At 46.0% G+C, this 26415-nt stretch overlaps 1 protein-coding gene across 1 annotated transcript in view; it reads left to right on the top strand.

The window, feature by feature from the left end:
- The first annotated feature begins 1692 nt into the window (after nucleotides 1–1692).
- The window catches only part of LOC146805437 (uncharacterized), a 217369-nt gene continuing 192646 nt past the window's right edge, over nucleotides 1693–26415 (top strand). The window contains exon 1 of the mRNA XM_085620504.1: nucleotides 1693–1983. Coding sequence (XP_085476630.1) covers nucleotides 1932–1983 — 52 coding nt within the window. The 5' untranslated portion in view covers nucleotides 1693–1931. The remainder of the gene's footprint in view (nucleotides 1984–26415) is intronic.

Below are 26415 nucleotides of genomic sequence, written 5' to 3'. Positions count from 1 at the left end.
AGTATGAAAATAAAGGCGAAAGAAAGCATTTCTCCTTCATAACACCTGATTGAAGGGTGCGCTGACGCTAAACCCTGTCTACTTTATTTAGTAAATTGTGTTTACCTTCAGGGACCTCGGGTGGTTGCATGGGAATGCCCATGCACCACTCATGGTATGCCCCCTTGGAGCTACTTCGCGTTACTTTCACATTATTTCTAGCGCTTGACAGGTTTAAGAAAAAAAATCAGACAATAAGATTTTATTGTGACGCAAACACGGCATAAAATCTTAGTAAATCTGCCCCCAAGTGTCAAGCACTAGAAACAGACGGCAGTTGTCCATCTGGTCACTACTATATTAAGAGCTAAACAACATCCATCTGGAGAAGGCACGGCTTATATAACCACCTTAAATATGTGCTACCGGATGTTGGTGGTGGGCATCGGCCCTCATTTTTTGGGCTTGGGGCGTATTTTTCATCCCCAGACTTTGACCAAGAGAGAGGACGGCAGAAAGAAGGAGGAAGAGAAAGATAGGAAAACGGATGCCAAAGGAGGAAACAGAGATGGAAAAGAACCATAAGTATGAGAAAAGAGCCAGGAAGTGTAGAGTGGTTGAAGAAATGAGGCAGGATGGAATTAGGACTCAGCAGTGTTGGTGTTTGGCAACCTCAGCGGGCCCGATTCACAGAACTATCTTAAGACAAAATCCTAAGCTTACTACTTTTGGTGTTCACAGAAGTTAGGATTTTGTCTTAAGTTTGTCTTAAGACAAACTTAAGACAGACTTAAGACAGACTTAAGACAGACTTAAATTAGGATTTTGTCTTAAATCTGTTTTAAGTCTGTCTTAAGTCTGTCTTAAGTTTGTCTTTAGACAAATTTAAGACAAAATCCTAACTTCTGTGAATATCAAAAGTAGTAAGTTTAGGATTTTGTCTTAAGTTAGTTCTGTGAATCGGCCCCAAAATTCGGCAGCCACATCAATGGGCTCCTAAGAAAAACTTTTGGCCCATGCATTTATTTATTTATTTTTACAAATTAAGAACTGCATTTGCATGTAGTGTGACATATGGCCAAACATATACAAATGTAATATACAGCTGTGAACGATCGGGAGGCATAGAGACACAGCAAATGTCATATTTTCTTTTTGATGTATGTTAATTCTAAAAACATTTTATATATTTCTTTGCACTTACTGACTTTGTGCATCGAGCACTGACTCAAATGCTTTCGTTCACAAGGAAACAGTAGAAACTGGTGGCAATGTGTTATTCCCACGGAAACAACTATGCTTTGAAAAACAGTTTAGCCAAAGAAATCAGGGGCACATTTACAAGCCCCTTGCGCCACTTTCCCGTCACTTTTAACATGGGAAAAGTGACGCAAAAGTGGCGCAAGGGGCTTGTAAATCTGCCCCTGAGTATTTAAAAATTCTCCATTCGAGAAAAATGAAAAAAAAGTAATATAGTTGTGACTGAAAGTAATCATTGGGAGTTTTGCACATCCGAATAAAATGGAACAAAGCAAACTTGGATTTCGGAAAACAGGGATTAGGTAATTTTGTGACAGTGAAACTGTAAACACAGCATGAGCGACCATAAGAGGGCAAGATGAATTAAGGAGGAAAGGTTATGGGTGGGGCAGGGGGAAGAAGTATGCGCCTGTCTCTGGCTGTGTGCTTGCGCCGAGGGAATTGCCTGCTTCCTGAAGACACTGGTTCACTCTTCTGCTGTGCTTTCCAACCTGCACTCTGATACAGCCAGAGCTCGAGGGGGGAGGGAGAAACTGAGGTACTTTTTTCACCTCCACACGGTGGGAGTATTTGTGACGCAGTTTCCAAGCTTAGCTTCACACTCAAAGCAGTGAAAAGGGTGACGTTTCTCAAGCTGGACCTGGGATATATGTCCTCTTGCATATATTTTTGTGTTTTTTGTAAACTTTCTCATGGAGTTCTCTAGAGCCCTGGCACTTTGGCTCATCTTCATCACAGAAAACAGTAAGTAGTGTGTGTGTTTGTGTGTGTGAGAGTGAGTGAGAGTGGTATGTCACTTTAAAATGCAAAAAGATGTACATAAGTGAAGAGACTTTTATAGCGCCAAACCGTAAATTCAGCTACCCCTAGGTATTCACAGATAAAAGTAATTATGCTTGTTTAGTGTATACGTAGCACTTAACATTGTTCAACCCGTTTCTAAGCACCTTCAATACTGACAGATAAGGAAACAGACTTAATTTTGGTTCGCGACAGAAAAGTCAAGATTGGAATCCTCATTTATGGGTTAGAGGGTCAGCTATTTAGACAAAAACACATCTTTAATATTATAGCATATATTTTATTGTACCTGCGAATGTTACAAAATAGCCAGTAACATAGCTTAGTGGGGTTAGAATTCCCTGCTTCATATTTGTATGTGAGCCGTAGATCACGAGTTATTCTTAACCATGGCTAGCTCAGACATTCATCCTTGTGAGGTCGATAGCGGAGAACTCCTAAATTGATTACCAGTAATGGCCCTGCTTACTGTGTTAGTCGCCTGATATATTGTTGTAACTTGTGATACAGGTAAGAGGGAAGTGTTAAAGGATATGTTTAATGTATCTTTGCCGCTGAAGAAAATAAGGCATTTTGTCAGCACTTGTAAGGATTAGATCACAAAATGCACGTCGTCTCCCTACAGAACAGAGCGCGTGGCGGTGAAATTCCTCCACAAACGGCTGCAGATTTTCAAACGACAGCCTAATTTTCTGTAGTAAATTTACAGTTGATGTCCATTGTGTTTTTTTCTTGCTGTATTATTGATGTCCACCGAGTCTCTTTACTATCCTGAAAGCATGTCAACTACATCAAAGCAAAGAGCTCCAAACAGGGCAGAACACGTCTGTGATGGTTGAGCATCTTTGAGAGATGCCACTCTTTGGCTGTCACAATCGCATATGTAAAGAGGCACTGCTTAAGTGTCTTATGGCACGAATCTGAGATTTTTCAAATAACTGTTGAAGATGATAGGGGGCGACCCTGCCTGCTCCATGCTCCTAGACTGAAATCTCTTGATTAATAGCTGCAGGGCATGGGGGCTCTGTGCTGTATGGCTGGCGGTCATAGAGAATGCTTCTTTTTACCGCAAATGATAATTGACAGTTTTTTTTTTACTGTGTTTATTCGGTTTGTCCTTAAGATTGTTTCGTACTGTGATTATGACTTACACTGCTAAACGAAACCACACCTCCCCAGCCCGCATTGTGCAATGCAGGCATTTGTGGACTTCGAGATGTTTCTGACTAAACTGGACAGTATGCAATCAGTAGGAGTAATTGAGCTGTTGGGGGCGGGGAGAAGCGGACACGTCAACCTTGAATGCTGATGTAAACGCAGACATTCGGATTGGAAGTGAAGTTCTAGAAACAATCTGTTTAACACTTCATTTGATGTAACTACCATGTGGAATGGAGCTATAGTACACGAACCCGACAGTAACTGAATAGAAGCATGGCTGTAATTGTCTAATTACAGGTCTAGGTGTGATGCCACTAGTCACCTGTAATAAGACAATGGCATCTCTATTGCTTGTAAAATGCAAGTCTTACTACTAAGATTTAAAAAATGACAAAGTTAACTATTCATTTAGCTATTTCTTCTGAACTTTTTTGCTCAAAACATTCAAAGTTACTAGGATTTGGTCTAAAGAAAGATTTAGGCTTATTGGTAGCCTCATAATTTATCAAAAAATCATAATAACAATACATGCATATAGGGAGCTTTTACTCCACCCTGTGTCCACTGGGGTGCTCAAATGTCATTCAAATTGTGCTCCCTCCCTCCACAGAACACATAGGGCAAAAACTCCGCCCACTTCAACAATTGGATACCTTTACTTTGAGTAGCTGCATTTTGCTTATGCACATATATACATGCACCTACAAAAATAGTCCCCCAGCGTTAGACATTTAAAGGTACTTCGTAGATTTCGCCTACAGCACGTATGTACTGTCAGCGGAATTTATTGTTAATTCAAAAAAAGCTTAAAAATGCGTTTAGAGCATACCCCATACTCAGTGCCTAACTTGAGCCTGTGGTACCCGGTACTCGGCACCGGCACTTAAATATCAACAACTGCACTTAGGACAGTCCCCCACATGGTGGTGCTGTCTGCCTAATTTTGAGATGAGCACAATAGCATTTATTTAATAATTCAGTATACACAAGTGCCAATGTCTGCCAAGTAACTCAAATTTGTGTATAACTGGAGATGAGACACGACCTAAATGTCAGAAGATGTGACTTAGGTTAGCATATGGGATTGCCAAGAGAAATATTGCCCAAGCCTGGGGACAGAGGGTACCCGGCGAGCTGCAGACTGGGAGGCGCATGTAAACTGGTGTCAAAGAACAGAGCAGGCGGTCTATCAGCGTCGGGTCTGCCCAAAGAAATGGGAGAAAGTCTGGGACGCTTGTCGCAAATATAGAGAGGCAACTGTGGGACAGGGCGGGCGGGAGTGGTTCCACTCTGTAGGACCCGGAGATTCAAGAAATCTATTCTTGTGTGCATGAACAATTCTGTCTGCATAATGTTCATTACTATGTCTCACAGTGCTAATTTCATGACTATGATAATTTGTTTTGAGGTGAAGTCCTTTCAATAGCCGATAATATGTAGTCATGCTTCTTGTATACTGACCAACAGTTTAATAAAAAGAGTTAAACTAAAAAATAATTCAATATACTTTAATAATGACGAATTCTTATCAAGCCATTCTTACAGCTGTGGGTGGCCTGGAATAGTCCGAATTGTCACACTTGTAAGAGTGTGATGGTTTGTAGCTTTCTTGGTACTGTTATTGGCCACACTGGTCTGAGCAGTGGTTGGTACAAGCTCTCAGTGGACTTCTGACAAGGGCCCTGGCACTCATTTTCTTACAAATTAAGCACTGCATGCTAACTGTTACTAACCATTGGTTGGCTCCCTTTTCGGTCTCATTTCCTTGCTTCTCATTGGTCAGGGCCTCCGGCTGCTTCCACTTTTTCTACAGTTCTTCCATTTTCCGGAGTCCTTGGAGCTTAGAAAAAGTACAATTTCATGTGTCTGTGGCCAGTGTTTTTCCACTGGCCGCCACTTGGTACCGGTACTTAAAAAAGTCTAGCACTCCTTAAGAGTGCATGTATTTGCAGTCCCTCTCTACCTTCCCCTCCCCTCCCCTCCCCATCCCTCCCACCCCTCACATGTCCTGGTTGTTTGCCCTGTCCCTCCCACCCCCTCTCGCTTCATTTTTGCCACCCCTTCCACCCCCTCTTGTGTCCTTTTTGACCCCTGCCTCTGAACAAAAAGTGCTATGAAGGCCAGCGCTGGTTGTGCTGTAGTGCTTTGTTTCTATTAGTTTGTAAGACATCTTTAAAAACATTAACAAAGTCAAATAGCTAGCGCAGAGCTTTTGTCTTTGTTATTGTTTTTAAAAGATGTTGCACAGCATTGCGGGCTGCTGTGTAATATGGCTTAAAGTAAATAAAAACAAAGTTCTTTGGCACGGTCAATACTGGCCGCACCATAGCCCTTTGGTTTATTTACCTTTAGCCATGTCGCACAGTAGCTTGAGCTGCTGTGCAACCCCTTTAAAACATGGACAATGCCAATAGGTCTTGCATTGGCCTTGCCAACACTTGTATTTACCAGTGACTGCTACATCCTGATTCACAAATGCCAACTTACACTTTTGTGTAAGTTTACGATTGTTTGCGATTCACAAAGACATTTTAATAGAAGTATCTTTACAACTGCGGAGTCTCTGCACGTTGAAAGATAGGACTGTCCTTTCTTTTTATGTGTGGAGACTCCACAGATGTAAATGTACTACTTGCAAAATATCTTTGTGACTAGCAAACAATCGTAAACTTACACAAAAGTGTACGTTTACCTTTGTGAATCAGGCCCCTAGTGTCTATGTATAGTAGTGTGCCATCACTTACTTGGATGAAAATCAAGAAATGTATTGAAATCTGCAATATTAACTTATTATCATAAACCACATTTAAAGCATATTTATTTATCCTCTGAAAAAAATCACACATCATTAAAAAAGTAAGGGAGTGTATGAAATCTTACAAGTTAAAGCCACACTCTGTCAGCTTGATGAAGTTCATTTGAAGCTCTTGCATCTGACTCCAGCGGGATATCTAGTAACCACTTGAGGCATTGCAACTAAATGAAAGACTTTCCAGGTTTTGGAATCTAACTCAAAGGGGTGCCCTAGTAAGGTATTTTGGCACTGCAGGTTTGTGGAGATTTCAGTTGGATCTGACCGGAGGGGGGCACATAGGAATCACTTGAAGTACTGCAGCTTTGTGAAAGAATTCTGAGGATTTTGGATTTGACTCGAGAGAGACCTCTAGCAATGACTTGAGGCATTGCAAGTTAAATCTATAGTAAAACAGACACACATACCGGCACGCACACATGCATGCACAAACACACACACACACACAAACAAACTTTTCATCAAATATCTTTATCAATTGCTTTGCTCCACCGACATTGGTGTCTTGCTTCTCCCTACCACAGCAGACAGCAATAAGCAGCTGCAATTATTGGCACACAGGTATAATTTCACTCAAAAAGTCAGTTTGCTAAGAATAAGGTTGAAGGCACTTGAATTAACCAGTGACTGCCAGCATGTATGTAAATCAAGATGTCCATCACTTTGAAAGAAAGATGAATATTGGCTCATGATCACAAACCAGCTTTGGTATATTTACTTATCCATAGAAACCAAGCATAATTCATTAGAGTAGCAGAAAATGTAGAGGTATGTTTTTAAACATCCACTCAGCTTTGTGAAGGATATTTGAAGCAGTTGCATCTGACACGAGAGGAACATCTGATAACAACTTGAGCTACTGCAATTTGTAATGTCTTGCCAGTCACAACAATCCATAGAAAAATACGTACACACACACATGTATGTATTTTCTATGTATATATATATATTGCGCTCCTGTTTTGCACCTTGAAGCCAAAGCACTCAGAGGCGGGTGCTAGTCGTGGCGGTGCTCCACGTTTCAATCAGCGCTACAAAGACTTAATCACCTTTTTAAGTAAAGTCCAGCACTCGGAGGGTATCATCACTGTTTTTTAATCAGCCACACAAAACAGACACGTTTCGGAAATTCCTTCGTCATTGTTTACAATGATCGCTGAGAGGAAGCATATTTAAATTGTTCACGTCATCTCTGCAACAACATAGACGACAGTATACAATACTGGTCACACTGCACATTTTGCGGCGGCCATCTTGGCACGGTACTGTTTATACAAATTGGTGCATTAATACCATAGCTACAGTAAATATATTTCTCTATCAGCCCAAATTTGACTACCGAAAAAATTATGTGATTTCATCACTTTTAACAAATGTGGTTCTGCTCAATATAGTCTTCGCAAAATATACAAAATATATGCGCTATATGCGACGAGCCTCTAAGGTCCTTGCTCGTACTATGACAATTACGCCGTGCATCGGCATTGGAAAGAAGCTGTACGTTTCTCACTATGCTGAGCCTAAAATATGTCTTATGACACTCTTTGTGGCAGATTACATACTGAAAAGTACTATATAAGTACTGATAACTGAAACATCATACCGTGGATCGGTGACAGCAAGAGCAATTCCACAATTGTAACAGGCTAGAGAAGCTAATTTCATGTAGACATGGACATGGACATTTTTGAGCAATGTGAATCAGATATAATTAAAGTTGATGGTCAAGAAAAATTTGCAAAGCATTCCATTAGATTAAAATCATCTCCCTAAGTGGACTGTGAGTTCCTCCCCACCTTCCAGCCCATGTGGTGCCTTGGTCTGTAAATCAATTATATAACGGGATTCTAGTCTCCGCAACCTCAGTACCCTGTCGCCACCCCTCAAACTTATCGGTACATGGTCTATACCGAAATATTGCAACAGCTCCCTGTTGCTCTGATGTTTAGAGGCAAAGTGCCTCGCCACAGGATAATTAATATCCTTATTGGCAATGGCACGTTGGTGTTCGAGAATACGTAATTTAACATTATGTATGGTGCTCCCTACGTACCTCAGCCCGCAGGGGCCGACTAGACAATATACCACATGAGATGTTAAGCATGTGATAAATTTGTTGATCACTTTTTGTTTTTTTACGCCTGGGATGTTATAATTCAGGACTCTTTTACTATTCGCACATGCCCTGCATTTCCCTCAGGGAAAGAAACCCTTCATATCTTTCAATGTTCCTGTTTTTTGTACAGTGGGTGGCAGGTTGCTCTGGACCAGTTTGTCCTTGAGCAATCTAGCTTTGCGAAAGGTGATTAATGGTGCTGGGGGAAGGTCCCTACCTATTACTGAATCCGTTTGGAGGATATGCCAGTTCTTTTTCAGCATTTTCCTCAAAGTATTGGCATCATCTGAGTATGTGTTATCATACAAAATGCGCCACTCTCCAGATCTAAATTTCTTTCAGCACTCCCTACTTCTTTTACCTTCAAAAGCTCTTTTCTGGGAATTCTCTGCACCTTGTTATATGCAGCATTCAATAGATCTGGTTCATAACCTCTCATTCTGAATATGGCTATGCAACTCTCTGCTGCCCCTTTAAAGTCCATGTCAATAGAGCAGTTTAGTTTCAAATGGAGGAGTTCGCCATATGGTATGCTGTTAATCAATTTAGGAGGATGACAACTGCCGGCATGCAAGATCGAATTGCCGGCAGTAGGTTTTCTCTACAATTCGGTCTCTAATACTCCCTCCTTAACATACACTCTGAGATCTAAGTAGTTCACTGCCACTGAACTGATTTCATGTGTGAATTTCAGGTTAAAGTTGTTATCATTCAATTCTTGAATGAACTCCTCCGCTTGTTCGACTGACCCCCTCCATACAAGGAAGAGGTTGTCGATATAACAATGCCAGACAACCACCTGCTCAGCCCATTTAGCCCTACTCCCGGCCAGGACCACCTGCTCCTCCCTCCAGCCAACAAATAAATTCACATAGCTAGGGGCGAAGCAGGTGCACATCGCCACACCGGAGATCTGTCTGTATAGATCTCCTTGAAACAGAAACATTTTATGGAGTAGACAAAATTCAATTAACTCAATCAGCATAAGGCTGTGTGCCATGAATTTGAGTGGCCTTTTGTTTAAGAAGTATTTCATGGCTTCAATTCCCTGTGTGTGATCTATGCACGTATAAAGACTGGTTATGTCTAAGGTAATTAATACAAATGTTGGTTCCCATTGTATATCACTGATTTGAGATGAAGTCTTTAGTGTCCTTGACATATGAAGTAAGTTGCATAACCATCTGAAAAAGAAACTAACTATATCAGGCCTGAAACCTATGGTTTTTTCAGTGAATTTCAAAGGTTTTGTAAATGACAATTTTTAATGTATTAATTGTTATACTGATTTTTTTGATACTAATTTACTACATTTTTAAAACGATTTATTTTTAGATATTTTTTTTTAATTACATTATAATTACATTATACATTACAATACAAAATATACTTTCTCAGAATGAATTACTTTAGTTTAAATACTTTGCAAATAGGCAATAGATTTTTAAGTACAGTAGTTACAGTTGTTGCAATGGGCAACACAATTTCAAACACAATGCAACATTGAGCTCAATGTGAATTTCTAGTCAAATGCAATTAGTTACTTTATGGATTACTGTTCTAACCACAGGACTGGATCCTAGATTCAGTCCTTGGATATTTCCTGTAAACAGTTGAGTAAAAGCCTTTTGGTTACAGTAGTGATTTTTAAGGAATATTATTGTATTTTAAAAGTTGACACAAATTTTTTCACATAGAATCACCAATGTTATCCTATGGCAGAAAATTCACTTAGCAGGTAAGTAGTGTTATCGTTACTTTTTCTAACTCGGTGGTGGATCCTGGATCCAGCACTGGTGAATCTCCTGTAAACAGTTGAAAGAATGTGTTTAAGTCATACAGATGATTTTTTAGGAATATTTTTAGTTTGTGAAAATAGACACTTAGAAACTCTTCTGGTGAAAACCACACAATGGATTCCTATGGAAGGAAATACAAGTTACTGGTAAGTACGCTTAGAATTACTTTTCGGAGTCAGTGCTGGTCTACAAGATGCAGCCCTGGGTTCTCTCCTGATAACAGGTGAGTAAATCGGAATACGTAGTTCAGCTGATTTTAGAGGAATATTTGTACGTTTCAAAAATGGACACAGAAACTTTTCTAGTGAAGACCACACAATGGATTCCTATGGACGGAAATACAAGTTACTGGTAAGTACGCTTAGAATTACTTTTCAGGGTCAGTGCTGTGCTAAAACATGCAGCACTGGGTTCTCTCCTGATAACAGGTGAGTCAATCGGAATTCATAGTTCGGCTGATTTTAGAGGAATATTTGTACAATGGTGAAGGAAGGGGGCGGGGCCTGAGGTGACGTGTGCAAACACGCCCTGTGGCACGTTTTAAGTTGGGGAATTAATTCCTCTTCAATCCTGCGGTCCCCTGGGGGCCAACTAGCCCACCAGGTACCTCCAGTATGCGCCAGGGAGCTGTGTTGCAGAGAGGTGTTCAGAGGCCAAGCCCCTTTTTACAACACTCTGCAACACAGCTCCGTGGCGCTTACTGGAGGTACCTGGTGGGCTAGTTGGCCCTTAGGGGACCTCTGGATTGAAGAGGAATCAATTCCCCAACTTAAAACGCTCCACAGGGCGTGTTTGCACACATATCACCTCAGGCCCCGCCCCCTACCTTCACTACTGTGCAAACGCGCCCCGTGGTGTGTTGTAAATTGGGGGATTAAGCCCCCTTGAATCCTGAGTGTTGGACTTGGCCCTTTTTGCAGGGTCATCCCAGAAATTTTTACCTTCCTCCTGTATTTTTTCTGACCTGTTGTTGGCTGTAATATGACTCTGGGCACTTTACCACTGCTGATCAGTGCTAAAGTGCATATGCTCTCCCTACTATAAAATGTATATGTTGGTTGGATTCCATGATTGGCTTATTTGGTTTACTGTCAGACCCCAGTAAAGTGCACCAGGAGTGCCCAGGGCTTGTAAATCCAAATGCTGCTAGTGGGCTTGCAGCACTGGTTGTGCCACCCACAGAAGCAGCCTTGTAAAATGTGTCTAAGGTCTGCCATTGCAGGACCTGCGTGTAGTCTGGTACTGTCATGCTGACTGGGCAAGTGCACCCACGTGCCAGTCCCTAAACCTTCCCTTAACTTCATATTAGTCACCCCTATGGTTGGCCCAAGGGCAGGGTGCATTGTAAGCATAAGGTAGGACAAGCCCTGATGTGTGTGGCATGTTCTAATAGTGAATTACAGCCAATTTCGTTTTTCACTATTGTAAGGCTACCTGTTCTCCATAGGCCAGAATGGGCTGTTAGAATTGTTACATTCTATGATCCTAACAGACCCAGGGAACATGGTAGAAATTCGAGTTTAGTATGCCTGAACTCAGAATACTAAAATACATCTTTTAGTAAAGTTTATTTTAATATTCTGTGTTTGCAAATGCCACTTTTAGAAAGTTGGTATTTGCTTGCCTAACCATTTCAGCCCGCCTCTGCTAGGATGTGTATCTGCTGTCTGGTTTCTGTGAGTGACAGGGCTGGGGAATTCCAGGAGACAGGCTGGGGCAGCCCGTTGGTGAATAGAGAGATCTACATCCAGATGGGTGGGAGGAGTACACCTGGACTCTGAATAGGGCTGTGCTCTGCCTCCACAATGCTGGCTCCACCTCCTGTGGAGCGGCTCATGTCTCTGCCCTGCACCCTGAATAGAAAGTCAGAGTCATGTCAACAAAGTGCTCAGGAACTGGTTTGGACTGGGCAAAGGCCCCTCTACCCCAGAGGAACAAAGGAATTAGGGGTATAAGTATTGGGACCCTGCTCCCAAGAAATTAGATCCTGCTTGACAAGAAAAACCTCTGCCTGAGGAGAAGGAACTGGGAAAGCTGTAAGGAGGAGTACTGTCCCTGACCTGGGGGATTGGCCTGCAGTGGTTGCCTTGCTGCTGAAGGAGAGGAGAAAGACTACAAAAGACTTTATTTCAACTTGTGCTTAAAAAGATCTCCAAGGGCCTGAGTAGAGCTGGACTCCTGTTAAGAAGTCCCAGGAACAAAAGGACTTCACCCGCAGCTTCCCCCTGAACTCTGCTGTGTGAGTTCTGCCCCTCCTAGAGTGCTGGAACCAGTTTTGGGGCCTCTGGGAGCTGTGCCTGCTGTTGGGAAGCTGGCCAAGAAGAAAGAAATCAAAGATCTCCACTTTTTCACGCACAGCCGGCTTAGCGAGAAAATTTCCGTCGCACCGCTCGTTAGCGTTCAGAATTTTATCGCTGAGGACATCGTCGCAGAGCCTGCTGCCGCTGAGCCCGATCAGCGCTGGGAAAATCATCGCACCGCTCGTTAGCCGACCGAATTTGATCGCTACCAGCCCAAGATCCCCGCTTCGCCTGTTAGCGGGCAGAATTCTATCGCTGCGAACATCGTCGCAGAGCCTGCTGCCGCTGAGCCCGATCAGCACTGGGAATATCGTCACCCCGCTCGTTAGCGGACCGAATTTGATCGCTACCAGCCCAAGATCCACGCTCCGCCTGTTAGCGGGAAGAATTCTATCGCTGTGAACTTCGTCGCAGAGCCTGCCGCTGCTGTGTGAAGTCGTCGCAGAACAAGCCAAGATCATCGTACCACTCGTTAGCGTGAGTAATTTTATCGCTGCGAAAATCGTCGCAGACCCAACCAAGATAACGGCTGGTGAAATTGTTGCCCCGCTCATAGAAGGCCGAATTTTGTTGCATTGTGCCTTAGCGAGTACATTTCTACCGGATAAGCTACACCTTGATTTTAAACGCTGGAGTGCCGCTAGGAACTTTTTATCGCATCATAAGGTACTGTGGGTTAACCCCTTCCATGCGAGGCGGATTCCCCCGCGGTGCTGACCGTTGCTTGCGCGGGCGTGGTCATGACGGAACGGTTCCGTCATGAGCACAGCTCAACCGACGCTCATGACGGAACCGTTCCGTCATGAGCACCGAAGGGGTTAAAACGGAGGCTAAGGTGAAGGATTTTGTCGCTAACCTAAGAACTCTTTCTGAAAGCATATCCTTGAACTGTGTATGTCATTTTTGTCGTTATTTGGTCTTGTGCTAAGCCTTATATAAAAGATCACTATTTTTGACATAAATCTAGTGTGGTGTCCATTTGTGGTGTTGTCACTGAGTTACTGTATATGGTCACAAATGCTTAACCTATAACACTCTGAGATAAGCCTTGTCTGCTCACGCCAAGCTACCTAGAGCGTGAGCAGGGGTTGTGTTAGGAGTGTAACCCCTTACCCTGACTAGAGGAGAGGGTCCCTGCTTGTCACAAGTACCTATCTGTGCCAACCAGAGATCCCCAATGCTAAAATTGGTGGTCAGCGGTGAGGATCCTGTATTTGCATTTGTGATTCATGTACAGTGATTGGTGAACACCACTTAGTGAGTTCAGACCATAACGCAGCTACATACTTTTTGATTTTTGTTTGCCAAGAAATCTCCAGTTTTTAAATCATGCCTGGTTCAGTCATTGTTGAGAAAGCACCATCTGTAGTCTCTGAAGGCGAAGATGTAGAATGGGAAGGGGAGAGACTAGAGAGCTACACCTAGGCCCAGCTGAAGGGCTTCTGCAAAAAATTCAAAGTTCCTCATGTTGGATGTAAGGTCAAGCCAGATCTACTCAAGGCGCTGAGGGCCTGGGTAGAAGCAAGGAATGCCTCTAATGATGATAATGCAGAGGAGCAGCTGGATGGGCCATTGGGTCCAAGAGGAAGGAGAACCACTTCCCCTGCCGGTAGCAGTGTTTCTGTTAAAAGTCTATCTCCAGAGGAGTTGGCAGATAGAAGAGAGGGAAGGATGCACGAAATGGAGATGGCAAAGCTCAAATTAAATGGGAAACTGGAACTGGAAAGCAAAAAGCTGGCTCTGGAAGAGAGAAAAATCCAAATGGAGCATGAGTTGATTATGAGGAAACTTGACTTAGAGCTCGAGAGGCTTGAGACCATGAGTGTCTCAGCCAAGCAACAAGAAATGTTTCTAGCTCAGAGATTGAGCTTTGCTGAGTGGGAGGAGGAATCCAGCTCAGATGGTGGCAGCAATATTGAATTTTCTAGTGCTGAGAGAGTAGTACACACACCCAGAGAAGTGGCGCCTGACTTGAAGGAGGGGGTTAATTTACACCAGGAGGTTAAAGGATTTGAGGTAGCTCCAGTGGTGCGCAGTGTTCTTGAGGTGAATTGGGAAACTGGCACAGGGGTTCATAGTCCTAGTGGTGGGAGGTATTCCCCCATAGTTGAGATCCTGGTGTGTGAGTGTGAAGACCACCCAGAAGAGTGTGGGTTGAGTGACAGGGACAGTCAGATACTGTCTTGCCAATCTCAGGAGAGTGGTGTGGAGCATGTGTGTGAGGCACTGGATGGGGAGGTGAAGGATAGTTTGGTTAACCCTGCTAGGGGGCTGTGTGATCCAATTATGGGAGAGCATATTGTAAGTCCCTGTTTTCCAGAGCTATGCCAACACCTGTGGGAGAGTGAGTTCTCTGACCGCAGGGAGCTCACATTGGAGGCAGACCTTTTGGTGGAGTTCAAAGGGTCTAGAAAGGCATTGGGGAGTGATTCCAAGATGAGTGGTTCGGGTATCTTTCAAATCCAATGTGGTGGAAGTGGCTCAGAGCAGCCTAACGAGGTCCTGTAGTAGTGAGAGGGGTGTAGGGCCTCACATCCTGTCTTTAAGGGGAAGGAGTGAGAATGTGTAATGTCCCGGTAGTGCCCAACCACAGTCTCAGAGCCTGGATGGTTCTTTGAGGGAACACCAGGTGGGGAGCCTAGTCTGTCCTGAGGGGCTGCCCGTTGTGCGGGACCCCCTAGTATCTGGTGAACGGGGAGTGTCTGTAAGCAGGCCTCCATCAGTTCTGGTGTCTGGCAGTACCGCTCCAGTTGGGAGGGTGCAGAAGTCCAGAATGAGGGGTGAGAGGGGGAAAGAGTCCCCAGTGGAAGAACCAGTGGGTCAGGGGCCAGCCAGAAGGGCTGCGTGACACCACTTCTGTCCTGGGGGATCTTCGCGCACTGTCAGATGGACAGGGGTTGGGAGATCTGCGCCAAGCAGACTGTCACACGACATAGGAGTTATGTGTCACCCTCAGGGGGGGCATGCGTGCTCCCCGGGAAGTCCTGGTGCACCAGGCGAGCGTTCAACCGCATGGGTTGGTCCCAGGGTTGGGAAGCCAGGTTCAGGTGTTGTCTGACCTGGAGGGTGGGACAACTGTAATCAGTGTCCTGACCCATGTTGCTTCTAGGGGTACCACGCCAGTTGGGAGTGTGCAGTACTCTGGAAGGGGGTGAAGAGGGAGGGAGTCCTCGCCTCTGACCCCGGTGCAGCCTGAGAATTTAGACCCTAGGTTGGAGAGCCAGGTTCAGGTGTTGTCTGACCTGGAGGGAGGGACATCTGTAATCAGTGTCCTGACCCATGTTGCTTCTTGGTGTACCATTCCAGGTGGGAGGGTACAGACATCTGGAAGGGGGTGCAGAGGGAGGGAGTCCTCGCCTCTGACCCCGGCTCAACTGAAGGGTTTAGACCCTAGGTTGGAGGGCCAGGTTCAGGGTGTCCCCCCTGACCTGGACGCCCAGTTGCAGGATAGAACCCCTGAACTGGTGGGCGAATCCCGTAGGACATCTGCCACAGGTGCCCTGGCAATTCTGGAAGGGGGTACCACTCCAAGTGGGAGGGTGCAGAGCCCCAAGGAGGAGGACCGGGTGTGGGAGAGGCTACCCCAGTCTTCGGTCCAGCTGCCGGGTACAGGCCTGGGGCTGGTGGGTCAGTGCCAGGATGTCATACCTGACCTGACAGGAGGGAGAATGGACAAAGGTTGCCAAGCACCTGGGGCTACTGCCCCCCGCTCCCTGGTATCATAGAGGTTTGAGAGCCCTGAGAGGCATACGGACTGGGTCTCATCCCTGACTACTGTCAATGGCCACTGTAGCATTTTGCTGTCTGTCTGTTTGGACACACCTGTGAGCCAGTTACGGTTAGGTGCTGCACAGGTGGTGTCCACAGGTGAGGAGAAGGGTTCCCCATGGATTGGCTTGGTGGGCCCTGAGAGTATGGACAGAGGGATTCCAATAGGTTCAGATTGGCGTAGAACTGGAGTCTGCCCCTGCAGTTGCGGGCCAGGTCCTTGTTCTATCGCCCGAAGCAGGGAAGCCCATCACGGTGGTGATTGGGCTACCCTGCGTTTTGGCTGGAAGGGGGTCGTATTGGACTTGGCTGTTTTTGCAGGGTCATCCCTGAAATTTTTACCTTCCTTCTGTATTTTTTCTGACCTGTTGTTGGCTGTTCTATGACTCTGGGCACTTTACCACTGCTGATCAGTGCTAAAGTGCATATGCTCGCCCTACTATAAAATGTATATGTTGGTTGGATTCCATGATTGGCTTATTTGGTTTACTGTCAGACCCCAGTAAAGTGCACCAGGAGTGCCCAGGGCTTGTAAATCAAAATGCTGCTAGTGGGCTTGCAGCACTGGTTGTGCCACCCACAGAAGCAGCCATATAAAAGGACCTGCGTGCAGTCTGGTACTGTCATGCTGACTGGGCAAGTGCACCCACTTGCCAGTCCCTAAACCTTCCCTTAACTTCATATTAGTCACCCCTATGGTAGGCCCAAGGGCAGGGTGCATTGTAAGCATAAGGTAGGACAAGCCCTGATGTGTGTGGCATGTCCTAATAGTGAATTACAGCCAATTTTGTTTTTCACTATTGTAAGGCTACCTGTTCTCCATAGGCCAGAATGGGCTGTTAGAATTGTTACATTCTATGACCCTAACAGACCCAGGGAACATGGTAGAAATTTGAGTTTAGTATGCCTGAACTCAGAATAATAAAATACATCTTTTAGTAAAGTTTATTTTAATATTCTGTGTTTGCAAATGCCACTTTTAGAAAGTTGGTATTTGCTTGCCTAACTATTTAAGCCCGCCTCTGCTAGGATGTGTATCTGCTGTCTTGTTTCTGTGAGTGACAGGGCTGGGGAATTCCAAGAGACAGGCTGGGGCAGCCCGGTGGTGAAAAGAGAGATCTACATCCAGATGGGTGGGAGGAGTACACCTGGACTCTGAATCGGGCTGTGCTCTGCCTCCACAATGCTGGCTCCACCTCCTGTGGAGCGGCTCATGTCTCTGCCCTGCATCCTGAATAGAAAGTCAGAGTCATGTCAAAAAAGTGCTCAGGAACTTGTTTAGACTGGGCAAAGGCCCCTCTACCCCAGAGGAACAAAGGAATTAGGGGTATATGTATTGGGACCCTGCTCCCAAGAAATTAGATCCTGCTTGACAAGAAGAACCTCTGCCTGAGGAGAAGGAACTGGGAAAGCTGTAAGGAGGAGTACTGTCCCTGACCTGGGGGATTGGCCTGCAGTGGTTGCCTTGCTGCTGAAGGAGAGGAGAAAGACTACAAAAGACTTTATTTCAACTTGTGCTTAAAAAGATCTCCAAGGGCCTGAGTAGAGCTGTCCTCCTGTCAAGAAGTCCCAGGAACAAAAGGACTTCACCCCCAGCTTCCCCCTGAACTCTGCTGTGTGAGTTCTGCCCCTCCTAGAGTGCTGGAACCAGTTTTGGGGCCTCTGGGAGCTGTGCCTGCTGTTGGGAAGCTGGCCAAGAAGAAAGAAATCAAAGATCTCTACTTTTTCACGCACAGCCGGCTTAGCGAGAAAATTTCCGTCGCACCGCTCGTTAGCGTGCAGAATTTTATCGCTGAGGACATCGTTGCAGAGCCTGCTGCCGCTGAGCCCGATCAGCGCTGGGAAAATCGTCGCACCGCTCGTTAGCCGACCGAATTTGATCGCTACCAGCCCAAGATCCCCGCTCCGCCTGTTAGTGGGCAGAATTCTATCGCTGCGAACATCGTCGCAGAGCCTTCTGCCGCTGAGCCCGATCAGCGCTGGGAAAATCTTCGCCCGCTCGTTAGCGGACCGAATTTGATCGCTACCAGCCCAAGATCCACGCTCCGCCTGTTAGCGGGAAGAATTCTATCGCTGCGAACTTCATCGCAGAGCCTGCCGCTGCTGTGTGAAATCGTCGCAGAACAAGCCAAGATCATCGCACCGCTCGTTGGCGTGAGTAATTTTATCGCTGCGAAAAATGTCGCAGACCCAACCAAGATAACCGCTGGTGAAATTGTTGCCCTGCTCGTTAGCAGGCCGAATTTTGTCTCATGGTGCCTTAGCGAGTAAATTTCTACCGGATCAGCTACACCTTGATTTTCAACTCTGGAGTGCCGCTAGGAACTTTTTATCGCATCATAAGGTACTGTGGGTTAAAACGGACGCTAAGGTGAATGATTTTGTCGCTAACCTAAGAACTCTTTCTGAAAGAATATTCCTGTACTGTGTATGTCATTTTTGTCGTTATTTGGTGTTGTGCTAAGCCTTATATAAAAGATTACTATTTTTTATAGAAATCTAGTGTGGTGTCCATTTGTGGTGTTGTCACTGAGTTACTGTTTATGGTCACATATGCTTAACCTATAACGCTCTGAGATAAGCCTTGTCTGCTCGCGCCAAGCTACCTTGAGGGTGAGCAGGGGTTGTGTTAGGAGTGTAACCCCTTACCCTGACAAGAGGAGAGGGTCCCTGCTTGTTACAAGTACCTACCTGTGCCAACCAGAGATCCCCAATTCTAACACTGAGGTCCTCTGGTGGTCAACTAGCCCACCAGGTGCCTCCAGTATGCGCCAGGCAGCTGCGTTGCCAAGAAGTGTTCAGAGGCCATGCCCCTTTTTACAACACTCTAGCTCCGTGGCGCTTACTGGAGGCACCTGGTGGGCTAGTTGGCCCCTAGGGGACCTCTGGATTGAAGAGGAATTAATTCCCCAACTTAAAACGCACCACAGGGCGTGTTTGCACAGTATCACCTCAGGTCCCGCGCCCCTACCTTCACCACTGTGCAAACGCGCCCTGTGGTGCGTTTTAAGTTGGGGGACTAAGTCCCCTTGAATCCTGAGGTCCCCTGGCAGCCAACTAGGCCACCAGGTACCTCCAGTAAGTGCCACGGAGCTGCGTTGCAGAGAGGTGTAAAAAGGGGCGTGGCCTCATTACACCTCTCGGCAACGCAGCCCCCTGGCGCATACTGGAGGTTCCTGGTGGGCTAGTTGGCCCCCAGGGACCCCCAGTATTCAAGGGGAATTAGTTCCCCCTCTGCAAACGCGCCAGGGGATAACAGGGGTTAGCGCTACTTTTCTTGCCGCTATGCTTCATAGCGTGGGGCTTGATGATAGGAGAAATGCCGCTTAGCGACATTTCTCCTGTCATGTTATGTCAGGAACGCCCACTTTGCATCTCATTAGAGATGCAAAGCTGGGCGTTAAGATTTCGTGCGCTCCTGCAAGGTTTCACGCGTTAGCGTGACCTTGCTAATTAGGCGATAGTCATAAAAGAAAAGGCGATTTACTCTTCCTCTGATTGGGCACATGACAAGACAAACAAGCATTGGCATAGCCAATAGGTCTCGCTTTTGGACCTGATAAGTATTTAGTCATGCAGCACAATATCATTGGTGCAACAACATCAACTGTTGCATGGCTAAACACTTAGAAGGTACCAAAGGCCAGACCTATTGGCTATGCCAATGCTTGTTTTTTTATCTCTGCTGTTGGGTAGAAGGGAGGGAAATGCTTTATACTTGGGCTTCTGTTATGGTGCTGTTCTATTCTGGGCAACCCGCCCTTTCTCCTTGTAATGCGCAGTAGAATGATTCCACTCGAGTTAGTTAATCCGTGGGTGGAGAAGGGAGGAATCACGCTCCGTATTGCTGTGTGTCAATAAAGCCTTCCTGTTTCTTCGATGGTGTGAGAGTCACTTCAACGTAATCCTGACTGAAAACCCCTCGCGCCCGAAACTGTTGCCACAGAGGGGGGGCTGCTACAAAATAATTCTTTTTTTTGGTTTAATGGGTCTAAAATGTGTTTTACTGGTGTATAACTTGCAGCCAAATTAATCCGTGGGTGCCTTCCTCTGCAGTGGGGACCGTGTCTGGTCGGAGGAAGGCTGAACTGATCTTTTTTCATAGAACCAGGCGACTTGTGCAGGCTGTGGGCAGCGCAGCCTTGGTGCTGCAGTCGTTGGTTTAGTAGCTCTTTTGGCGTGGTGTTGTATAGGGACAACAAACATGAAGTCAGTAAGAGTCACGGTGGTGCTAGCCTTCCCACCCTTGTGTCAGTGCGGCGGTGTTGTGTGCTGTTTATAGACTCGCAGAGGTGATTCACGAGCGGGTGTGTGCTTTACTCGCCACTCTGTCAATGGTTAAGCCTCATGTGGTGTGGAATTTATGGATTTCTGTCCCTGGTTACATGCATTTCTCCCCTGTGTGATGCTAGTAGTGTCATGGTCCCTAGTGCAAGGAAGGGAAACCCCTGGCTGCTCTTTGATTTGTTATATGCAACAATAAGGGCGCTCTGGGCTGAATTAGAGTTGGTGTAATTAAGTACAACTTCTTAAATGAAAGCAAGCATAATTGTCTGAATAATTCCGCATAAGGTGATTGCTCCTTACTGCACATCCTTAGTTTAAAACGCTTCTTTCGAACTTGCATATCACAAAAAAAATGATTCAACACATTAACCCCTCCACGTCTAAGATTCTTTAAGGACAAATGATGTTTGTGGTGTTGCTGAGGCCAATTCAGATAAATATTTGGTTCAGAAAGGTTAACCGTAAACGACCTGAGACATGGGAAAAAGGGCGTTGGTGATTGACGGTGGGAAAAATAACAAGCACAAGCGCGCGTGCCTCGCGCGGCAGCAGGGGTAGGGGGGAGAGAGGAGGGGGCCTGCGCGATTTACTTGCGGGAGCGAGCAGCTGGCACCATGATAATTGATAACATATGGCGCCAGCCGCTCGCTCCCGCAAGTGAATCTCCAGACGTGCACGCGTTGCCATTGAAGGCAATGGAACGCGTGCACGTTTTTGGCTGAAAAGCCGAAGCCATTCCAAAAGGTCTTTTTGCCTACGCAGCGCATGCGCGCTGCGTAGGCGAGACCTAAAAAAGCAGGTTAGAAATGTGGGTCTCATTTATGGGGAATTGTCATCGAGCAGTGCCACAAGCCTTCTTTCTGCGCTGGTCTATGCCAATGTGAATGGGCAGGAGTGCTCCGTATTTATGAAATACGGTGAATTCCTGTCCTTCCTAGCTGCGCAGGCGAACAATTTACTGCCTAGCTTCAATGTACGCACCCTTGCACCATGGTGCCTCCTTTGCAAGCAGAATAGTTTTTGTGCAAGACAGGGCACCTTCCTGCACAAAAACAATCCCAAGATGCATTTTCCTCTTGCTATGAGTGCTGCTGAATGCAGCACACATGGAAAGAGGAAAAACGAGGGGAAATAATAATATTTCTCCTCACTAGGCCTGCTCTGAGGAGGTGTAAGGTTTTGGCGCTGTGCCAGGTTTACGTGATTAAGTAAGACCATGGGTATTGCGTGGGAACACTCACCGCCCGTGGAACTTCTCCTTGACTCAGAGAAAGGCAACGCAGCGACTTGCAGTGTTTTGTCTTACTCCATATCTATGAGGCCATGCAAAGCCATGAATGGTGGCTACGTCGCCTCATAGATATGATTGAGAGGCCTGCGCCAGTGGAGAATCAAAAAAGTGACGCTCCTTCAGCTCAAGTCTCTGATAAATAAGCCCCTATGTTCTCAACCCTCATCTTGTTAAATGGTAGCGGCAGTTTCAGTCGGTAACCTTTCAAGTATTGCCCGGCGGTAATCGCCTCTTATACCATTCGATGATTTACCAATAAAAGAGGCAGGCGCCGGAGACTGGAAGGCAGGAAACAAAGTTTTATTCTCTCCGGAGGAGAACACATCAGATCAGACCCACAGGGAATCTTCTCGAGATGCTCTAACCACATCTCTGAAGCCTGGCCTCTTATACACAGGTTTATTGTTTTATTATCGGTTTATTATACATGGCACATTCTTGAGGTTGTTTTGATACATGAAAGAACATCCTCGGAATCCCCGGCTTAGATCCGCTCCCACACATAACTACAGTGAAAGTCCCCATCCCACCCACAGCAGGAGATGGCTATCACACAGCTGGGCATTCCGCCAATTCCCGGGGGTGCGTGCGACTGATCGGGTCACAGGGGTTGGGGGCCTTGATCTACTGCAATCCCTTAGATGTGAGGTGCTTTCTTTATAATAGGGGCAATAAAACTGCGTCCGCAGGGCTAGGTGATGGCCTGGGATCAGTTCGGACGATCAGGCGTGGAGGAAGGGGTTACCGAAAGGATGTATGACCATGTAAGGGATAAAAAGAGGTGTTGGCCAGGTGCGGGATGTGGTTTCATGGCAGGGTCGCGCAGAAGGAGAGGGTTCATGGCCTATGTATGAGAGAGCGGGGGGTGACCGGCGTGCGGGGGATGTTTTGCAGCGCCTAGGGAACGCGCTGGTGGTCGGCGGGGGGGAGGGGCAGAGGGGCCATGGCGCTTTCAAAAATGGTTACTGCTTGAGGGAGCGTGCGGGCCTGAGAGGGGACAAGATGGTGCCGATTATGTTGACATTGCAAACCAGATTTTAACAGTCCTCCCTTTTCAACATATCTAGCCAGCTTGTCTAGCCGACATTCACCTTCGTTAACCTTTTAGCCATAATATCGTAAATGCTTTCATGCGTTCCTGTTTTAAAAGTACAGAGTTTTAGGACAGACAGGAACAATCTGACACAATTGTACATAGTTACATGTGGTTGATGTGACAGGCGAGGAGGTAGCGTATACAAAATTACATCAGCTGCGTCATATGTCAGACCCGGAGATAGGTGGAGGGAAGCTCGCTTGAACACAAATTTGATACCGTAAGAGGTGGCCCGGCAAGACAAGGAATATTATGCACATTACTCAAGGCCTAGAATTTTGTGTGGATCAAACTAAACAGCATAGTCATGTGTACGGCTGATGCTATACAATTGTCATTTATACCAAGCTAATGTTTCTTAGATATTAGTGTGTAGTTGGAAGTGACCGATAAAGGACCTTGGAAACTTGATTGGAAGATAGTCAATTCAAAAGTGGTTGGGAGAGGAATACAACTCAACATGAGTTACAGTCAGGGAGGGGGGGGGTTTCTTCTTTCGTTGGCACTGTTGAGCACCGGCGGTGGAGCTAAGGTCCAGCTCAAATCCAGGCTTTCGCGTTGCAGGGTGTGACCATTCTTTGCTCTTGGATCACAGTCCTGTTTTGTCCTGTCCCTTGACTGGTCTTATCATAGGTACCTTGAGACGAAGTACCCGCTTCTCAGTCTTCTTTTGTCAAGTCAAGTTCAAAAATGGGGGTGCTTTGGGAGGCCGAGGGAAGAGGGGGTGGAGTGGGATCGGATCAAAAAGTGGGCCAAGGAGAGCAGAATCTTTCAGCACTGGGCCCATCAATCGGGCCCGACGGGTTGGGACTTCAGGCACGAGCTGATCAGCGAGCAGGGGGCTTCGGGATAGCCCTTCGTTCTATCGCTCTCCATGCTGAGAATGGTGCCTCGTCCCGCATCCTTTTGCTTCGTGGCTCCCCCTTGGTCGATGCCATAGGTGTTCCATGATCCGCAGCCAGGCTGTGCGTCACGTCCGACCCCTCTCTTCCGATGACCGCATGTTATCTTTGAATGAGTACAAGAAACAAAATCTTAGAGAGCTGGCAGGGAAGACATTTACACACTTCATTCTCTCTCCCAACCACCGAGTAGTCGGGGAAAGGTTTTATCAGTCGCTCTATGATGGATGTCTATTAACTCTTATGTCGGTGTATGTTACCAACTTAATAATAATTTACTGTGGTGCAGGTTTTGTGGGTGTTCCTGCAAATTTCCATCGTCTGGCCTGCTAGGTGTCGATTCCTGTACCTTATAATCGTGGCAGGAGGCCTGACATCTGTCAACTTTCTGGTCTATCAAAATTCGAACCGGCTTCTCCAGTAGAGACTCGTTCTTCTAACACAAGCTCTGTTAATTCACATTTTTCTCCGAGGACTGCTAAGTTTATGAAAAAGTGCGAGGTGCTACTGTTATGGGTTCACAAATATCTATTTCGGGGAGGGACACAAGCTAAACATTTTTCTTGCTGGAGACAATAGGTAACCCTCATCAGTTTTGGCGATGTATCTTCAGAAAATAAAGTCATCAGCTGTATTGTTCAAAATACCCTGGGACGGCTAGTAGAGAACTGGGGCTATTCTGGGAGGACGGGGTGCTTAGACGTTCCAGTTCTGAGCAATTGGGCGGGGCGATTCTGAGCGGTGGAGGTGGTGTCGTTAGAGCTCTAAAACGAAAACCACTGACATATAGTCCCCGTGATGAGGGCCAGATTGGGAGACATCAGTCGTCTTAACTGTCCTTTCTTTCTCAGCCAGTTAAGTTCAACATTTTACAGAAAGGAGATGTAGTAATGTGGTAAAATACGGTCGTTTTGCTTCTGTCAATTTGTTCGAACACTGTCGTTTTTTTTTGTTTAGGCCAATTATACACATACTGAGGAGGTATAGTGTCGTTAATTTATTCAAAAAGAGGGCAAGAGAGCCTTCAGCGAGGGAGAGAGAGAGAGAGAGAGAGAGAGAGAGAGAGAGAGAGAGAGACGTGCGCATCAAGTAGGCTATTTGGTATACGTACGACATAAAACGAGAGAGAGAGAGAGAGAGACATGTGTACGATAATAGGCTACTTGGTGTACACACAACATGGAGTAGCACGGGTTAGTTCTACGTAGGAAAACACAAGCGGGGGAAAAACATAAATTCGGCGTTCACGTACACACAATTACCGGATAGGGTGTAACAGTACATACATCAAGCGCAGAAACTTAAGACGAAGACACAGAGCTACGTTGAGTATGGGGACCTCTCCTTTCCTGTCCTCTTTCCTATGCATGCTGAGTATTTTGAGTATTTTCCGTAATTCATTTTGGGGGGGTGTCGGACTTTCTACTCCCCTCCCTTTGATCGATAGACAAGCACTTCAGTCATACGATGACGTTCTCTTCCAGCGACCCAAGCATATGTAATGCATACACATTCATACCGTACAATCAGGGCACATACGCACAGTCATACCATACAGTTTTTCACGTTCCCAGTGGTGGTCTGTACTTCACGCACCATCCCACAACGTTTGTCTATGTTTTTCCCTACATTGAGCACGGTGCGGTCCATGTCCACTCCATTCTTCAGTCGGAACTCCGATGTGACCTATAGAGAAAAAAAGAAGGGGGGGGTGTGCAGCATTCAAAGTACGTTAGCGCGCGTAGACACGAAAAAGTTCTACTTACCACGTACCAGGCTAGCTGCAGGAGCGGGTAATACCACAGACCTACTATATCCTTCCTCTTGATTATACAAGGATGCTCCATTTTATTCGTCTCCTAAATTCGGGTTCCTTCGTCGTGCATTTGTTTCTCAACCGGTCGCATATTATGGGGCAAGGTACCGTACCTTGCGTTCGGCAGACACCTTAAGCTATAGTCAACCATTCTCTAACAACTCTTGAAAAAGGAGGTGTGATGGGTACAAATTTCATCAATCCAAAGTTCAGGCAAAAAGAGAAAAGGGTCTGCATTATCTGCTTTCTATTGCTTGGGAGTAACAGTCATTATTCAAAACCATTACCAACCTAGATGATTTGTTATGACGCTGATTCCGTAATTCCCTCAAAAACCCTTTATTGAAAACAATGTCAGTATACAAATACGGGCCTACAACCGTACAGGCCGGCCACGGTGTGAGAGGCGTCGAGTATCATGAGCAACACTACCTTAACACGAAAAAAATAAAAAATGATAATAAAAATGGGAAGGCCAGCATCAATAAGGTTGTTCGTATGCCCGATCAGTACCCTCCCCGTCCCTCCGCCCATCATGTGTGAAAACATCGCATTCATATCCTTTTAACATAAATGTCAAGTAACCGAAACGCCATAAGGAGTTGTAGGCTCCTCCTACATCGGCGCCATTTTGGGGCGAGGTCAGGTGGGTCCAGTGTACAGTCTAAGTCCTTCCACTAACTAGCTGCCGGACCAGAATCCCTTTCGGCAGTTCCAGAACTTTCGTTAGCGCCAACGGAAAGAACAGACAGCATGAATCGTGATTCGGGGGTGGGGAAGCACAGTTTTTGTTCCTACCGGGTCATGTTGAGGTTCCACCGGAACTGATCCGAGCGGATAGCCTACAGTGTCTCTTGATAATTCAAACAGAAGCTTGCGTCAGCATGGCGTCACCGCGGTCTTGCAGCAATGCCGTGGTCCGTTCTTAGGGCGGGACAGCAGGCGGGTCTCTCTGCCGGCGCCTTGAATCAGTCTCTCTCACGGCGCCAAACGGAGGCAAGATGGCTGCCGCCCGGGGCAAAGACAA

Source organism: Triturus cristatus, chromosome 8 (genome assembly GCF_964204655.1).
Source record: "Triturus cristatus chromosome 8, aTriCri1.1, whole genome shotgun sequence".
In the NCBI taxonomy this organism is placed as follows: Eukaryota; Metazoa; Chordata; class Amphibia; order Caudata; family Salamandridae; genus Triturus; species Triturus cristatus.
Note: the sequence above shows the minus strand (reverse complement) of the source record. Positions and strands in the feature narration are given on the sequence as shown.